Source organism: Manis pentadactyla, chromosome 6 (genome assembly GCF_030020395.1).
Source record: "Manis pentadactyla isolate mManPen7 chromosome 6, mManPen7.hap1, whole genome shotgun sequence".
Taxonomy (NCBI): Eukaryota; Metazoa; Chordata; class Mammalia; order Pholidota; family Manidae; genus Manis; species Manis pentadactyla.
In genome coordinates this window covers 151181380-151196645 of record NC_080024.1, presented here as the reverse complement: position 1 = coordinate 151196645, position 15266 = coordinate 151181380, and the positions used below count along the sequence as shown (strand labels likewise).

The following is a 15266-nucleotide window of genomic DNA, read 5'->3' as shown; positions in this document are numbered from 1 at the left end:
AGAAAGAAAACTTCTGATGACTCATCAAATCTCTTGGTAGTTTGAGTGGATGATAATTGATAAAGATGATGAATTTCCTTTAACCTCTTTACCTAAACAGAGACTCAGGAAAGGAGAGAATTTCAGAGGCCAATAAATAAAGCGTTCACTTCTGAAACTCTTTTCAGATTTACTGAACATGAGAACTGCCCAAAAAATGAGATGGCATTGTTCCTCATTCTACATCAAGATGTGATAAAAGAGGTAGCTACCCAAGGCCAAAATAATTGTAGTCGCCATTCACTAAGGGTTCACTCTGTGCCAGAGGCTTTCTGTCTATCACATCTAATTGTCAACAACACTATAAATCCTTCCCTTTTGCAAGTGAAAACACTAAGACTATGTTGTATAGCAGCTAGAAGTGGAGGGTCTGGATTCACATCCTGGCTCTAGCACTTACTGATTTGAGCATTGCAGTCTCTCTGCGTCTTCATTCCATCACTCCAAAATGGGAATAATGGCCCAATTTTGTGAGAATTATTACGAGACTTAAATGAATTCATAGTGTAGAGCACAGGGCCGGACTCATAAAAGTATTTGATAAATATTAGTAACCATCCTTTAGAGGGATTTAGCATTTTGCCTAGAGTCGCAGAGCTAACAATTGGCTAAAGTGGATTCATTTGTTTCCATTGCGCTACACTTTCTTAGAAGACAAAGAACTTTTCCTGGAAACGTGCCTATGCACATTATGGGTCAATTATCATCCAGACAACACAGATGTCCAATAAGTTATTTAGACCTAACTTGAATTCTACTTCCCAGTTGTGCTCTAAGTAGATTGTATCACCTTTTCCAGACCCTGGAAAAGTTCCCTGAACATAATAATGTGTGGAGTGTCTACAGTAATTACAGTCTATAAACAAAGAGTTGTTGCATTGGGGAAATGGCCATTCCATCTCAGATGGGCTTATTCTATTTCATATCATTCAGCAGTGGTGGTAATGGACTTAATCACTTTTCTCTCTTCTCATTCAGGTACACTCCTATAAATTCTTATCTTCCTTAAGTTCCTAAGTGAGAACTTGTCTCAAGGTTAATAATTTTTTTTAGTTTTACATTTGGATCCCTTAAATAATAATAGCAGATTTTGCAGCTACCAGTTGTCCAAGTCTCTGAATCTCAATTTTCTTTGTGTCATTCTGCAATTTCCTTTTAACGCCTGCATGCCCTGTATGTAAGGAGGCCGCGGTGACCTGCATTAAATCTGATTTGCTGCTGACATCTGCCTCACTATTTATAAACAAATTCAGTGCAATTTAGTGAACCACAGCTATGTTGTTAGATGTGGAACATTTAAAGACAGGAAAATATAGCCTGTAGCAAATGGCAACAGAGTACTTAAACACAAAATCCTACTGCTTATTTCATAGCATTTCCAGTGACACACTAAAGAAAAATGCTTTTGGCTGTAGACATTAAGAGGCAGCTTTGTGATATATTCTACCCAAGAAATTAGAGTTATCAAAACAAATGCTGCAGATGTCAATATGATGTGCTTCCATAATACAAAGCCTGAATTCACAGGAGACAAAGGTCATCACACTGTGGACTTGAATATAATTCTCTAGTCTCTATTTTTTCTCCTTGTAGAACTAGAGAAAGTCATAAAAATAAGGCAATGGGTTTATAAGCTAATAAGAAGGTGCATGCCTAGAAAACACAACAAACAGAGAGGATCTGTAAAAAAATTAAATGGGATTTCCTGTGTTATCTTTCTTAACACATTAACAGGCACACTGTGTGCTACATGTTTTTGGCATCTAAATCTGTTGAAACTAAAAATTTCAAAAAGAAATTAACACAGAACCTGTTGCTGTAATTAGAGTATTTGTAAGTCATAAAATTAGGTTAATGTATTTCTTTGTCAAAATTAAACCCTCCAAAGAAACCAACACAAGAAATACAATAAGAAGAATTTTTAATTATGTTATTTAAAAAACATTTCAGGGTCATTTTCTTTGTTTCCAAACACATGATAAGAAACAACTTATATTTTGTGTGAAAGCATTATGTATGAGGTATCATCTTTTATTATTAAGGAATTAACTATTTCCCATAAGTAAAACTTCAAAATAGCTGAGGATCTCATTTTTTTCATTAACTATTTTCACACATTCCTACCTCATACTAGCATCTCTTACCTTTCTAGTTTATTCCATCCAGTATCTCAATTCCAACACTCTGAACTCCATCAAGTTCGCCATTCCACGGCCGATCCTACCCTATTTTCAAACTCAGTCACTGCCTTGATGTCCTCAGTCCTGTCCTTATCCAGCTTGAGCTCTACTGTCAACCATTAGAGTCCCTTCCAGGCATGCAAAGCCAGCTTCCCTGACTCTCTCCCTTGCTTCCTTATATTTATTTGCTAAAATAAAACAGGAAAATATGTCCATTCCTAAAGACTCCAAATAGTTGAAAAAGAAAGAGACCTACAAGTACACAATATTAGTAATGAGAAGAGAACATGTATACAAATGAAAGGGAATAGAAAATTAAGTTACATAGTGACAATAGCTAACACTGCGGGGTCCTTATAAGCTCCAGTCCCCCTGCTAGGTGACAGACAACTTGAGTACTTTCTATAATCATCCTTTTGAAGATGTTAAGGCCAAGGCATCTGGAAGGAAAGTCACTTTTTCCCAAACATATCACTGGAAAGTGGGGAGCCAGCATTTGAACCCCGGTCCACACCACAGGCTATGGTCTTGGCTGGTCCTATACAAAGGAATTCGAAAATCAGGATAATATGGAAAGGGCCCCAGGAGAGTCAGATTCCCACGATGCATTCAGATAGATGTAAAAAGCCTGAGTGGCCGTGAAGTTTATAAACAAGTATCTCTTAAAAACATACTAGGCTAAGATGTTTTCAAAAGCAACATTAAAATAATATTTTATCTGTTTTTCAAACTGCTCTTGTGCTTAAAAGTAGGAACACTTGGCATTCACTTTATGAACATTGACAATATCCTGATGCCAAGCCCTGTCTAAGAAAGTACAAGGAATTCACAGACCTGTCTCATCTGTGAATATAGTTGTGAAAATCCTGTGGGTTACAGAAAATGAAATGTAGAAGTGTATTATGAATAATGCTTCAATATGTCCAATTGGGATTGACTCTTCAAATATACAGATTCATATTAACTATCATTTGTCAAAAGCTTGCCATGCGCTAGGCATTGATCTTTGGATATTAATATTTATTATAAATCCATGAGGTAAAATTGTTTTTGGATCTGATCTCAGACAGTCTGGCTCTAGACTGTGCTTCTGACCATGACTTTGCAGGAAATATATTAATATAATTCATCCTGCTAATTGTTAAAAGGAAAAGAATCCTGTAGTTACACTGACAGATGCCAACTTGCAGTAAGTGGACCTATCTTAGGACTATAACTTAGCTACCAGAAACCCAGCATGGTATAACCCTGTAATGACATAAAGTGAATGAACTAGGGCCATATTTATCAAAGTAGAGTAAGTTCACAAATGTGACAATGAGGAAAAATGGCCACTTGCCAAATAATAGAATATGCTATATTTATATAGATTTCAAAATTATGTAAAAAATAATAAATCATGATATCTACAAATATAAATATAATAAAAGTGTAAGTCACAAGTGTTTAGTAAATAGAAAACATGGAAATCATTATAAAATTTTAGGGATTATATAATTATAGCAAAGCATACATCATGTATTTATACTGCTTTTGATTTATTTATTTCTTAAGGTGGTTGATAGGTTCACAGGTGTTTTTATATTGTTATCTATATATGATATTTTAATAATACATAAAATAATAAAATCAATGCCTACTAATTAAACAACCTTTAGGGTATAAAGATACAGGCAAGCTTACTGATGTGAGTACTTTATACTTTATGACACACAGATATATTTGGGTGTATGTGCATGTGTGTGTATGTACACATGTGTGTTTACACATATGTTCAAAATATTGGGATCACTTTATGGTACATTTTGTAAACTGCACATTTCACTTAACATATGATCTCCACTTTTTCCAGTCAATACAAATTTACATCATCAATTTAAATTGATGCAAATTATTTTGTTGTTTAAATCAATGACAAATTGATGAACAATTAGTCATTAATTTTTCTTTTTTATTAAAAGCACTGCAATGATCATGTTCATAAATAAATGTATTTATTTTCTGACTTTTACCCCATGGTACTTGTTTGCTTATGTTTTTTGTGATCTTTGCTGCCAAATCCCTGGTTCAGAGGTTGCATGTGAAAATCCTGAAAAGCATGTTTGGCTGCAGGAGAATTACCAATGCTGGGCCATTTTAGATAAACTCCTGGGCTTTCAGTCACCAGGATTATGAGGGTGGTATCAATGGCATAGAAAATTGACATTAAAGGCAGGCGTGGGACTGAAATTTTCACATAAGACTATCCTAGAAGAGGAAGTCCCCAGGCAATTTGCTTGCATTTGATGTTTTTCTTTTCTTTAATCACTTCTTACTGAAAGCTTCAATCCTGTTTATCCAACTTGTAGAAGCCGAGGCACTGGCTCTTGCCCGCAGCCTCAGCTGTGCAGATGCATGCGTGTTCTGTGTTCATTACAGACATGAACCACAGCTCCCATTTCCAATTTACTCCTCCTGAAAAGTCTCTTTATTTTAGTTTTTTTGTGGCACCTCTTTTCTTTTTTGTAAGATTAACTATGCATTTAAATGTTTATTATATTTTACTTAGCTCTTGTTTGTAAGTGTTTTTTGGAGACAGAAAGCCTACATCACCTTGGTAATCAGAAAAAGTAATATGTAGTTTAAAAAGAAAACTTTAATTTGCTCCATTTACATTTGAATAAAGTCCAGACTCAAACCCCTCTCAGTCACATCCACTCTTCATCCTCTGCTCCCAAAACCACTTCAGAAACATGGAGGAATCGATTCACAATTTCTTGTTTGCGTTTGTACACAGAATTCCTTTTTCTCTCTGTCTACCTGTTGCAACCCATTCAAAGTCCTCCAGAAATGAATTTTTTTTTAAAAAAAAACATGATTTGGAAGAGTTCTGTATTAGAACTAGGACTATCATAATAAATTATCAGAGGAAGCTGGGTGGTTTAAAACGACAGAAATCTATTCTCCCACGGTTCTAACAGGGTGGAAGACCAAAATCCAGACATTCGCAGATGTCTGGGGAATCTGTTCTGTGCCTCTCTCCTGGCTTCCGGAGGTTGTCGGAAATCCTCGGTATTACTTGGTTATGGCTTCATCTTTCCAAGCTCCGCCTTCATCTTCACACGGCTTTCTTCTCTCTGTTTCATCTGCGACTCTGACTCTCATCAACTATGACCTCATCCTGACTTGATTGCATCTGTCAACACCCTGTCCCCAAACAAAGTCACAAGTATTGGGACTCGAACATATCTTTTGAGGGGTACATAATTCAACCCATTATAAGCTCTTTTTATCATATCACCCCATTTTGTGCCACCACTGCTTTGTGTACTAAGACTTCATCTTAATCGTCTTATAGCACATATTTTACAAATATATGGATAGATAAGGGATAAGTTGGTCAAAAAAATCCATAAAACAAAAAATTCAGTCTTGAGGCCCTATTGCAACTATTGAATTTTAATTGTTAAAACGTTCTCTAGAAAGTTTAAATGAAAAAGTCTTATGTATTTTTAGTGTACTGTGATTAGTTGACACCTTAAGAGACGTACTCAATTTTTAAGTCCTCATTCAACATTTCAAATTTAACGGGATTTTTTTTCTGCATAAAATATTCAAACATTTTTCTGCTTCAAAAATTTCAAAAAGTCTGGCACCCAATTATAGATGGCTTGATTTCTTAGTAGAGAGAAGTTCTGTACAGCAGAGTAGCATATGGTACAATTTTAGAGTGACACATCAAAGGTAATATTTTTTTATGAAAATCCTAAAAATAAAGCAGAAGTACATTTTCTGAATGTACAGGAATGTGGAATGGCACCTCCTTTCTGACCATTTTCCAGCTGACACTTTATGTTAATTGTTCATAAAACTTGAAAGATATTTTGCACAGAGAGTATTTAGTTGTAAAGTGCTTTCTGGAGCTTGACTGATTTTCAGGGAGTCTGCTTGCTTGGCTCAGGCAAAGGGCACAAGAGTTAGCTTGTGCTTCATTGAGTGAAATGATGGGCAGAGGCTGCCCAGCAGGAAGGGCAGTGCGCTGGGTGTGAGGACAGAGCAACAACATGACACATTGTGCTGACGCAGCAGATGGCCAGCCAATAGGCGGCAGCTCTTCTTACCGCTCACAAAGTTCAAAGGCAAGATCTCCCTGCTGGAACTGGGGCAGAGAGAGAATGCTCTGCAGATCTATACTAGATTTTATCTTGCAGACATCAGTTTCGAGAGTTTATCAGTCCTTAGTGAGTGGCTACATCAGGATACATCAACATTATACGTGTTAAACCTCATGATATAGACCCACATTAATTGTTAATCAGCTTATGCATTTTCTTCTCACAGTAAATTAATTACTCCTTGTTTCCAATGTCCCAAATCAGAGAACTCTTTCGGGTATGGTGCATTAGCTCTATGCATCCTAAGTAGAGTCAACTCACTTCAGCCATGATTTTGGTGCCTAAGGAGGCACTGTGCTCCACGGACTCTCCAGACTATGTCACTTACCTCCACCACACAGCAGTGCCAGGACTCTGCAAGGTAGGAAGTCATAAAATTTTGCTCAAATCAGTTCTGTCTCTGACTTGTTGATCATACCAACCTTATAAAACCATGCCCAAATTACCAATTATATTTAGTCTTTTTATGAGAGGGTATAATTTAAGGTTTGGTATCTTTATTCATTGTGAGTCTGCGAAGAATGTTAAAAATTCGGTGCCATTACGTTGTCACTGCTACACAGCATTTCACTTTCTCTAAAGAAATAACTCCAAAATCCCAACATATTTCAGATCACATAAGGCCACTAGATTCTGTTTTTTAATGATTTCTTCCAAATCTCTTAGCAACATAGCTAAGAACCAGATGGTTATAAACCAGCAATTCTATTCCACAGTGACTGAGTCAGCTAGAAATATAAGTTGTTCCAACTTCATTGAAGTTGTCTTTTGTATTGAACAATCAGTAAACAGAAATGTCTCCTGTTATCCCTAAAGTAAATGGACTGCTCATAAAAGCACTGGACTGATATCACTTGAAACTGAAGTATTATATTTATCCACAGACCATGTAACCCTGTGCAACAGCAGTGAATAATTTTTCTAATGTCACAGCCTTATTTGACTTCTTAAATGCAATAAAATTTTATTTCCTCCTTTTTACTAGATATAGGCCAGCTCTTATTTTGGGTTATAAAAACTATATTTTAAGAATTTAAAGTCATATTTGACTATACAATGGAAAAATCATTAAAATCTCCTAGTTGTTTTGCTGGCTTAGTCCTATTAAATTAGCTTTACTACCACAAACATGAAAAGTTGTATAATCTGAGGTGTGTGCCTAAAGTATATAACCTTTGTATGAGGGACCTTTCCTTCATTCTTAAGTATAGTTTGAGTCCTTCCAAAATTAATCTATATGGTTTAAAGGATTTCCTAATTAGGAAATAGGAGTGCTTTTTAAAAAAATCAAAAAACACTTCCAGTGAAATAATACACACACACACACACACACACACACACACATATATTCCTTACTATAAAATTAATCAATAGCAATTGGACTGCTACAGCAGGTTCTATTCATCTCAGTCCAAAAACAGATTCTTTGTCTAGTGTTTAGAGCTTTGACACAGATGCACAAGTTCATTTATAATGTTACATGTTCTTGCCACAGGTTGGAGCCAACACAGATTTTATAATTGCATATAATAAAAGTGCTCATCAAAATAAGGACTTCAATGTGTGCCCTATTACCTTTCATTTTGAATTTAAGAGTGATTTTTGACTGCATCCTCTTTGGATTTACTTATGGTAGAAAAGATTATGTGAAGCCTGAGAAGCCAAAAACCACAGAGAATTCTCTGGAAAAATTTTTTCATGAAACAATCAGTTTCATGAACAATCAGAAAAGAAGTTACTTTGGAAAATAATGTTTTTAGAAATAATGATATAGAATTTGGGAAATATAACATTAATAAACCAGAACATAATAAACAAATCTCCAGGTGTTTTTAGGTACAAAGCAATACTTATACAAAGCTTAAAAATACTATTGGTAAATATATGGATATATTGGGATTTGGGATTTACACAAATGTTTTTCATTTTTAATGTTGGGGACTTTATTCAATTCATGTATAGTCCATTACATATTTTGGGTGGAAGAAATAATAAAAACTTTATTGTATCAGAGAATAAATTCAATGCTTCAAATAATTATTTAGGAAATTAATCAGGTTGTTCAGACTTTAAATGCTATTTGCCTCAAATTATTTGGAGGTAAATTTTCAGATTTTCTTTACTGCCAGAGCCAGACATAGTTGAGCTCTTTTTCCCTCTTACCTCTTTTCCCTAATGAAGGTAAACAGAATCTATTACTCAAACTCTGGGTTTCCAACATCTAAGCCATCTGCTCCTTCATTTACTAGACATTGGCTTGAGGTCGAACATACTCAAAACAAGGAACAAGGGCTTTCTTTTCAAGGAACAGCAAACTGTGGAAATTCTCATTTGTATCCAACAATGTTTCCTCGTGGAGTTACTGCAGCAGACCTGGTGGGCCATGGTGATATATACACACACGTGCACACACACACTCACACACAATGACCATGCACTCCTCCATCACAAACACGCAAGCTGTTCTCTGGCAACTTCAACAGCTTTTTCCACGGGGCTGCCAAGTTAGTCTCTAAAACTTGTTTTGAAAAATTGCAATCTCTTTGAAAAAGGAAAACAATAAATACATCATCATAACAGAACTTCAATAGAAATTATGCTCAGTCATTAAATCATTAATTCAACAGATTCATTCGCATTGTGGGGTGTGCACAGGGGGCACTGACAGCTGAAGGAGCTCTTGCAGGGCTCCATATTCAGAGGAGCAAGGTGCACAGGTTATGTACTCCCGCATGTGTTTCTTTGTGCCCAGAAAGCACACATGCTCCACAAGCACACACTTGGGATTATTTTGTTGTTTGTCATTACTGATGTCACTTTCTCTTTACTGTGTTAGCAAATACCAAGCATTTTTCTCCTACAACACTCTCTCTACCTATTTTTTAATTTAAAAACACTTCAGAGATGACCTTGCAGATTATAGCTACAGATATGTTATTTTTTATTGCAAATTTTATGAAATAATTGTAGATGTACATGCAGTCATGAGAAACACTACAGAGAGACCCTGTGTACACCTTGACCAGTTCCCTCAATGGTACCAGTTTGCAAATTATAATATCACAAGGAAGATATTTACATTGATAGTCCACTGATCTTATTCAGATTTCCTCAGTTTTACATGTACTTATTTGTGGGTGTTAGGTACTCTATGATTTACCACACGTGTAGGTTTGTGTATGCACCACCACCATCATGGTTAACTGCTCAGTTCCAGTACAAGTTCACGTTGCCCTCATATGACCACACATGCCCTGTCTCACACTCCCAGCCCCATTCCTGATCTCTGGCGACTAGTCAGTACTCCATTCCTAAAATGTGTCATTCCACAGATGTAAATGGAATCATGGAGTATGTACTCTTTTGGGAATGGCTCTTTTTTTCTTGGCATAATTCACTTCAGAGTCATCCAGGTTGCTGCATCTATCTATCTGTAGTTGATTCCTTTTTATTGCTGAGAGCATTTCATGGTGTGAGTGAACCACAATTTGTTGTAAGGCATCTGGGTTCTTTCCAGTTTGGGGCTATTATGAACAAAGCTACTATGTATATTTGTATACAGGTAGGGGTGTGTGTGTGTGTGTGTGTGTGTGTGTGAACTTAGTTGTTTGCTGAGATAAATGTCCAAGAGTGCAATTGCTAAGTTGAGGGATAATTATATGCTTAGTTTTGTAGGAAGCTGAGTGGTTATACCATTTTACATTGCCGTCAACAATGTATGAGTGATCCAGTTTCTCTGCAACCTCACAAGCATTTGGTGGTGTCATTTAAAAATTTTTTAAAGCTATTCTGATATATGTACATGGTGATATTTTACTATGATTTTAATTTGCATTTCCCTGATGACTAACTTACTTTAAAAAAATTGGATATGCTCATGACATGTTCACATATGCATAATTTCATATAAATGGGAGTATTTTTTGTGTGCTGAGTATTTTTTGTTGTTCATTTCATTTTCTTTTCCTTTCTGCTTGCCTTTTTCCCCCCATCTTCCTTTTCCATCCATCTCATTATCATCTCCTCTCAACCCGGGTGCTACTTGTTAAAACAATGCACTATTTCTCTCATTATTGCTTTTGCAAAATGTGATGATTCAGTATATACTTCTCTGCTGGTTGTTCTGCTTGAAGAACTAAGCTTCATGGAAATGTCTTCAAGTTAATTGGCTTCATTAGAATTCTTTCTAGTGACTGTATAATATTTCATGATAAGAATATCCCATAATTTGTTCAACTCTTTTCTCCACAGCCAGTCATGTGCTTCCAATTTTGTTGTCATTGCACAAAATTCACTTAAACCTACATCCTCAGGTATTGGTGCATATGTTTATATGGGCTGTGTTCCCAAACTGGTTCCCAAAGAAGACAAGGTATGCATATTTACTTACTAGCAGTCGTAGGTTTTGTTGAAGAGGTAATTGAAACAATTCACCTTCCCACTGGGCTTTATGAGAATGCACTTTGATCTGCATTTGCATTAGAAGCAAATGAGAGAGCACCTTTTCATCTCCGCTTTAACTTTACTAGTATTTTGATTTTCACATCTGTGACTGCTTTACAGTCTGTCTTTTTTTCCATATAATTTTGTCATCTTACCAACAGATATGTACTACTGATCTTAACATCTAGCTAAAAAATTTAACTTGCAAGCAAAAATACTCAAGTTCCTTGTTTATATGTTTTAAATATTTTCTTTCTTTCCGTTGGCATGTGCCATGAGGTTAAGATAACTTTTGAAAATTGTACCATCATTTCTTAAACACTTAGGCTATTAGCTTCAACCAGACTGCTAAATCTACACCTAAAAAGTGGTTTTAAAAAACCAAACAGGACTTTAAATAAGTCATAATGGAAGCTCGTAGAAAATTCTTTGCTAGAAACTCAAATAAAAGTATTCTATGTTTATGTTTGGATCTGTCTCATTGTCAGGAAATTCTCTTGGAAATCAAGTTCATTTTCTTTAACGAAGAACCTTTCATTTCTCAAAAATCTTACATGAACCATGAAACCACTACACACAAAAAAGTTTTAAAGCATCTATTTTCAGCCTTGTGGGTTAGAACTCAAGAGTCTGAATTTCAGAATTATGTAGAAACATAATTCAGTATCATTCTTATCTGAAATAATAGATTCCAGTGTTTCCTATGTATCCTCAGTATGGTTCAGCACAATTTCAAAAATGTAAAAGAACAGTGACGATTGAAACATACAAACAATAGCGACTATTATATTTTATCCATTTTGGAAAACCAATTTTCTAGTTGTGATTAGTTTTAACATGAGACGTTATGTAAGAGCTCAGAGAAAAGTGGAACAACTAGATAGTTTTAAGGCAGAGAACAAGAAAGCACAAAAACTTCTGGACAGTAATACATGGAATCCGTAAGGCTGGGATAGGTTCTATTACAAAATGGGGATTTATATTACCAGATGGCAGACTCCTAAGCAATGCCCAAAAGTCAACTTTAAATGATGAAATGAGGTCAGATGACAAGCAAAGAAAATTACAGCAAAAGGGATAAAGGCATTCAAGGAGAGAGGAACACACTGATAAATTCTATTTCTGTTGAGCGAAACTAAGATAAATGTAGGTGAGGAGGTGTGAGCAATTTTATTTAGGCGAGTGACATAATCAGTTTTAGTGGAATGTAACCTGGTATTATACCTATAAACTCTAAATCCATAAGGTTTGTTTCCTTTTTAAAAATACTCAATAAAGCTTCTCCTAAAGACTTAGCCATTATTCTAAATTCACATTTCTCAAACCCTACTGTTTTTTGCTTCTATCCATTATAAAAATGAATGCACCATTTCACTGAGCAAAATCTTTAAAAAGCTATAATAAGCCAACTAATATATTATAGAGAACAGGGATTCAAAAATGAAGGCTACTGCAAGTTGAAGCTATAAACTGCCTTGTGTCTCAATGATGTCAGAGTGCTTTATGAACTAGGATGCTAAAATTCAACCTGAAGTGTATTTAACTTGTAGTACTGAGAATCCATGACAGCAACCGATTGCTCCAAGTTCTGTGTTGAAATGTCTGGGGACTTAGGCTGTGGGTCACCACACTTCTACATTGCAGCATTATCACTGCCCACCACCCTCACAAAACGCCTATAGCTACACTTCAGTAAGGACCAGAATGCAAGTCACAAGCTTGCCCTAACAACATCTCCCAGGCATTGTTTACTTAATTCTCCAAGCTTGAATGGAAACCTTAAGAGTCCTCAGACCACCCGGGAGCAAAATCCAGACACAGACAGATAATAAACAAGCACCAAAAACATCGGTAGAAATCAATATGTCGCACTTCTCACTCAAGACTACAGCACATCCTCATCACAGTAAGCCATCCTATTCAGCGGTGTATCTTAATCCGTCTGTGCTTTTGCCTCAAAAGAAACCCAATTTTCCTAAGCTGTAGACAGGGCTATAATTGCTTACCTGACTCACAGGCAAATGTCTTTGACGTTTCATCATGAAAGATAATTGCCACCGCATGCTTCTTTGTCTCTCGAGGCAGTCTGGTTATATTTTTGATATTGTGCAGTTCAGTTACCTTAAACGAAAAACGTTTTTAACTTAGTGTACAATATACATTATACGCCATAACACTTAAACAAAATGATCAGTTATCATTCTCTCAGACCACTTCCCAATGGATGTTTGTATTCATTTCTAATTAACCACAGTGAAAAACAATACAGAACAAAAAGATGTCTTCTATTATGCCCTCAGTTTTGGACATCATTTGTTGAACTTTGAAATAGTCAAAAATTATGTAGTAGAATAGCTCCCTGAAATCAAGAACTCTGTGTTTCTATTAAAATTGTATCTTCCACAAACAATAGTGGATGTGACATGTAGAAGATTCTCAATAAATTTATTAAATATCGATTGGATTTAATATCTCACCTCTCTTCTTACTACTGTCCATCATGCAAGTTCCTGGTAGAACTATAGTCATATTCAACAGAACTTGTCTACTGACAGACAAAATGACAAAAATTTTGGAGTCATTAAATATAAGCAATGGACAGGCTTCCCAGAAAAACACACAGGCCCATCTATCCCTACTCCCCTCACCCTGCTCCCTCCCTCACCAAGGCCCATCCATGATCTGTGGACCCAAGTTAACAATTTGTTAGTCATTTGGCAACTAATAAATGTTTAATAAACTTATGCATTTTAGCTCCCAGAATCTTATGGGTCTGCATTCTGCTATAATCTTTGCATCTTCTATTTTTCTCCACAGTCCATACACATGGACAAACATCTATTTCCTCAACTACTCTGCCAACACAACACTGCAACTTATTAATGTATGACTTAATTTTTTAAGTTCACTTCTCAACATGTTGAACGTCATTATTTCTTCTAATATAAAAGATCTGACAGGTTCGCTGTTAATTTCAATGAGTTCAAATATTTAAAAACTTCTTGAGGTTTCTTCTTTGACCCATGTGTTACTTAGAAGTATCATGTTTCATCTCCACATTTTGGGGTTTTTTCCAAGTATTTTTTGGTTACTGATTCCTAGTTTAATTCCACTGTGATCTGATAGCTGTATAATTCCAATTCTTTTAAATTTCTTAAGGTACGTATTGTGGCTCTGAACGTGGTGTATCTTGGTGAATGTTCCATGGGAGCTGAGAAAACATATAAGGCTCTTTGATGGTGAAATCTGTCGATGTTCGTTATGCCCAGTTGACTGACGGTACTGTTGAGTTCAGCTATGTCCTCACTGAGTTTTCCAGTGCTGGATCTGTCCATTTCTGAATAAGAGATGTTGAAGACCCAATTATGGTAGTGGAAGCATCTATTTCTCTCCGCACTTCTATCAGTTTTTGCCTCATAATGTTTGGCATTCCGTTGTTAGGTGTACACACATTCAGATTGTTGTGTCTTCTAGGAGGATTGACCAATTTATCAATATGTCATGCCCTTCTTCATCCCTGATAACTTTCCTTGCTTTGAAGTCTGCCCTGTTTGAAATTAATATAGCTACTCTTATTTGGCTCTGATTAACGTTACCATGGTATATATATATTTCCATCCATTTACTTTTAATTTATATGTGTCTTTATATTTAAGGTGGGTTTCTTTTTGATACTGTAGAGTTGGGTCTCGTTTTTGGATACCCTCTGACAATCTCTGTCTTTTAAGTGATGTCCAAAGTGATTGCTGATACAGTTGGATTAATACCTGCCATACTGGTTAGTTTTCTGTTTGCTATCTGCTGTACTATTTTTAGTTGTTGCCCTAGAATTTAAAATATACATTTATAACTAATCCAAGTCCACCTTCAAACTATACTGTACTATCTCACCTCATTTGTGGTTTGAGTTCCTAATAACAAAATAATCCGATTTTTTTCCTGCGTCCTTTGAATTATTTCTGTCATTTATTTCTCATATATATAAGCACATGTGTGTATATATCATATAAATGTGCATATGTCTATGCTACATGTATATGATACATATATAAAATTATACAAAATTCATTATATTTTAAACTGTTATCTGTTAGATCAATTAAGAATAAGAAAAATAAAAGTTTTTGGTTTACTTTCACTTATTCCTTTTTTGATGCTCTTCCTTTGTTTATATAGATCTGATGTCTGACCTATATTATTTTCTCTCTCTAGGGACCTTTTTAAAACATTTCTTGCAAGGTAGGTCTACTGGCACCTACCTAATTCTCTTGATTTTATCTCATGAAATCTTAACTTCTGCTTCACTTCTGAAGGATAATTTTGCAGGGTACAGTATTCTTGTTTGTGGGTTTTTTTTTTTTAATCTCAACACATTAAGTATTTCACTCAACTCTTTTCTTGCTTGGAGGGTTTCTGATGGAAAAATGGATGTAATTCTTTGTTCCTCTAT

The 15266-nt window shown here is 35.6% G+C and overlaps 1 protein-coding gene and 1 long non-coding RNA gene across 2 annotated transcripts in view; one reads left to right on the top strand and one right to left on the bottom strand.

The window, feature by feature from the left end:
• The window catches only part of LOC118907796 (uncharacterized), a 171880-nt gene extending 171262 nt beyond the window's left edge, over nt 1–618 (top strand). The window contains exon 5 of the long non-coding RNA XR_005022961.2: nt 168–618. This is a non-coding gene — a long non-coding RNA (uncharacterized LOC118907796). The remainder of the gene's footprint in view (nt 1–167) is intronic.
• The window catches only part of DOK6 (docking protein 6), a 308053-nt gene that overhangs the window by 179138 nt on the left and 113649 nt on the right, over nt 1–15266 (bottom strand). Inside the window, exon 3 of the mRNA XM_036876760.2 lies at nt 12823–12937. Coding sequence (XP_036732655.1) covers nt 12823–12937 — 115 coding nt within the window. The remainder of the gene's footprint in view (nt 1–12822; nt 12938–15266) is intronic.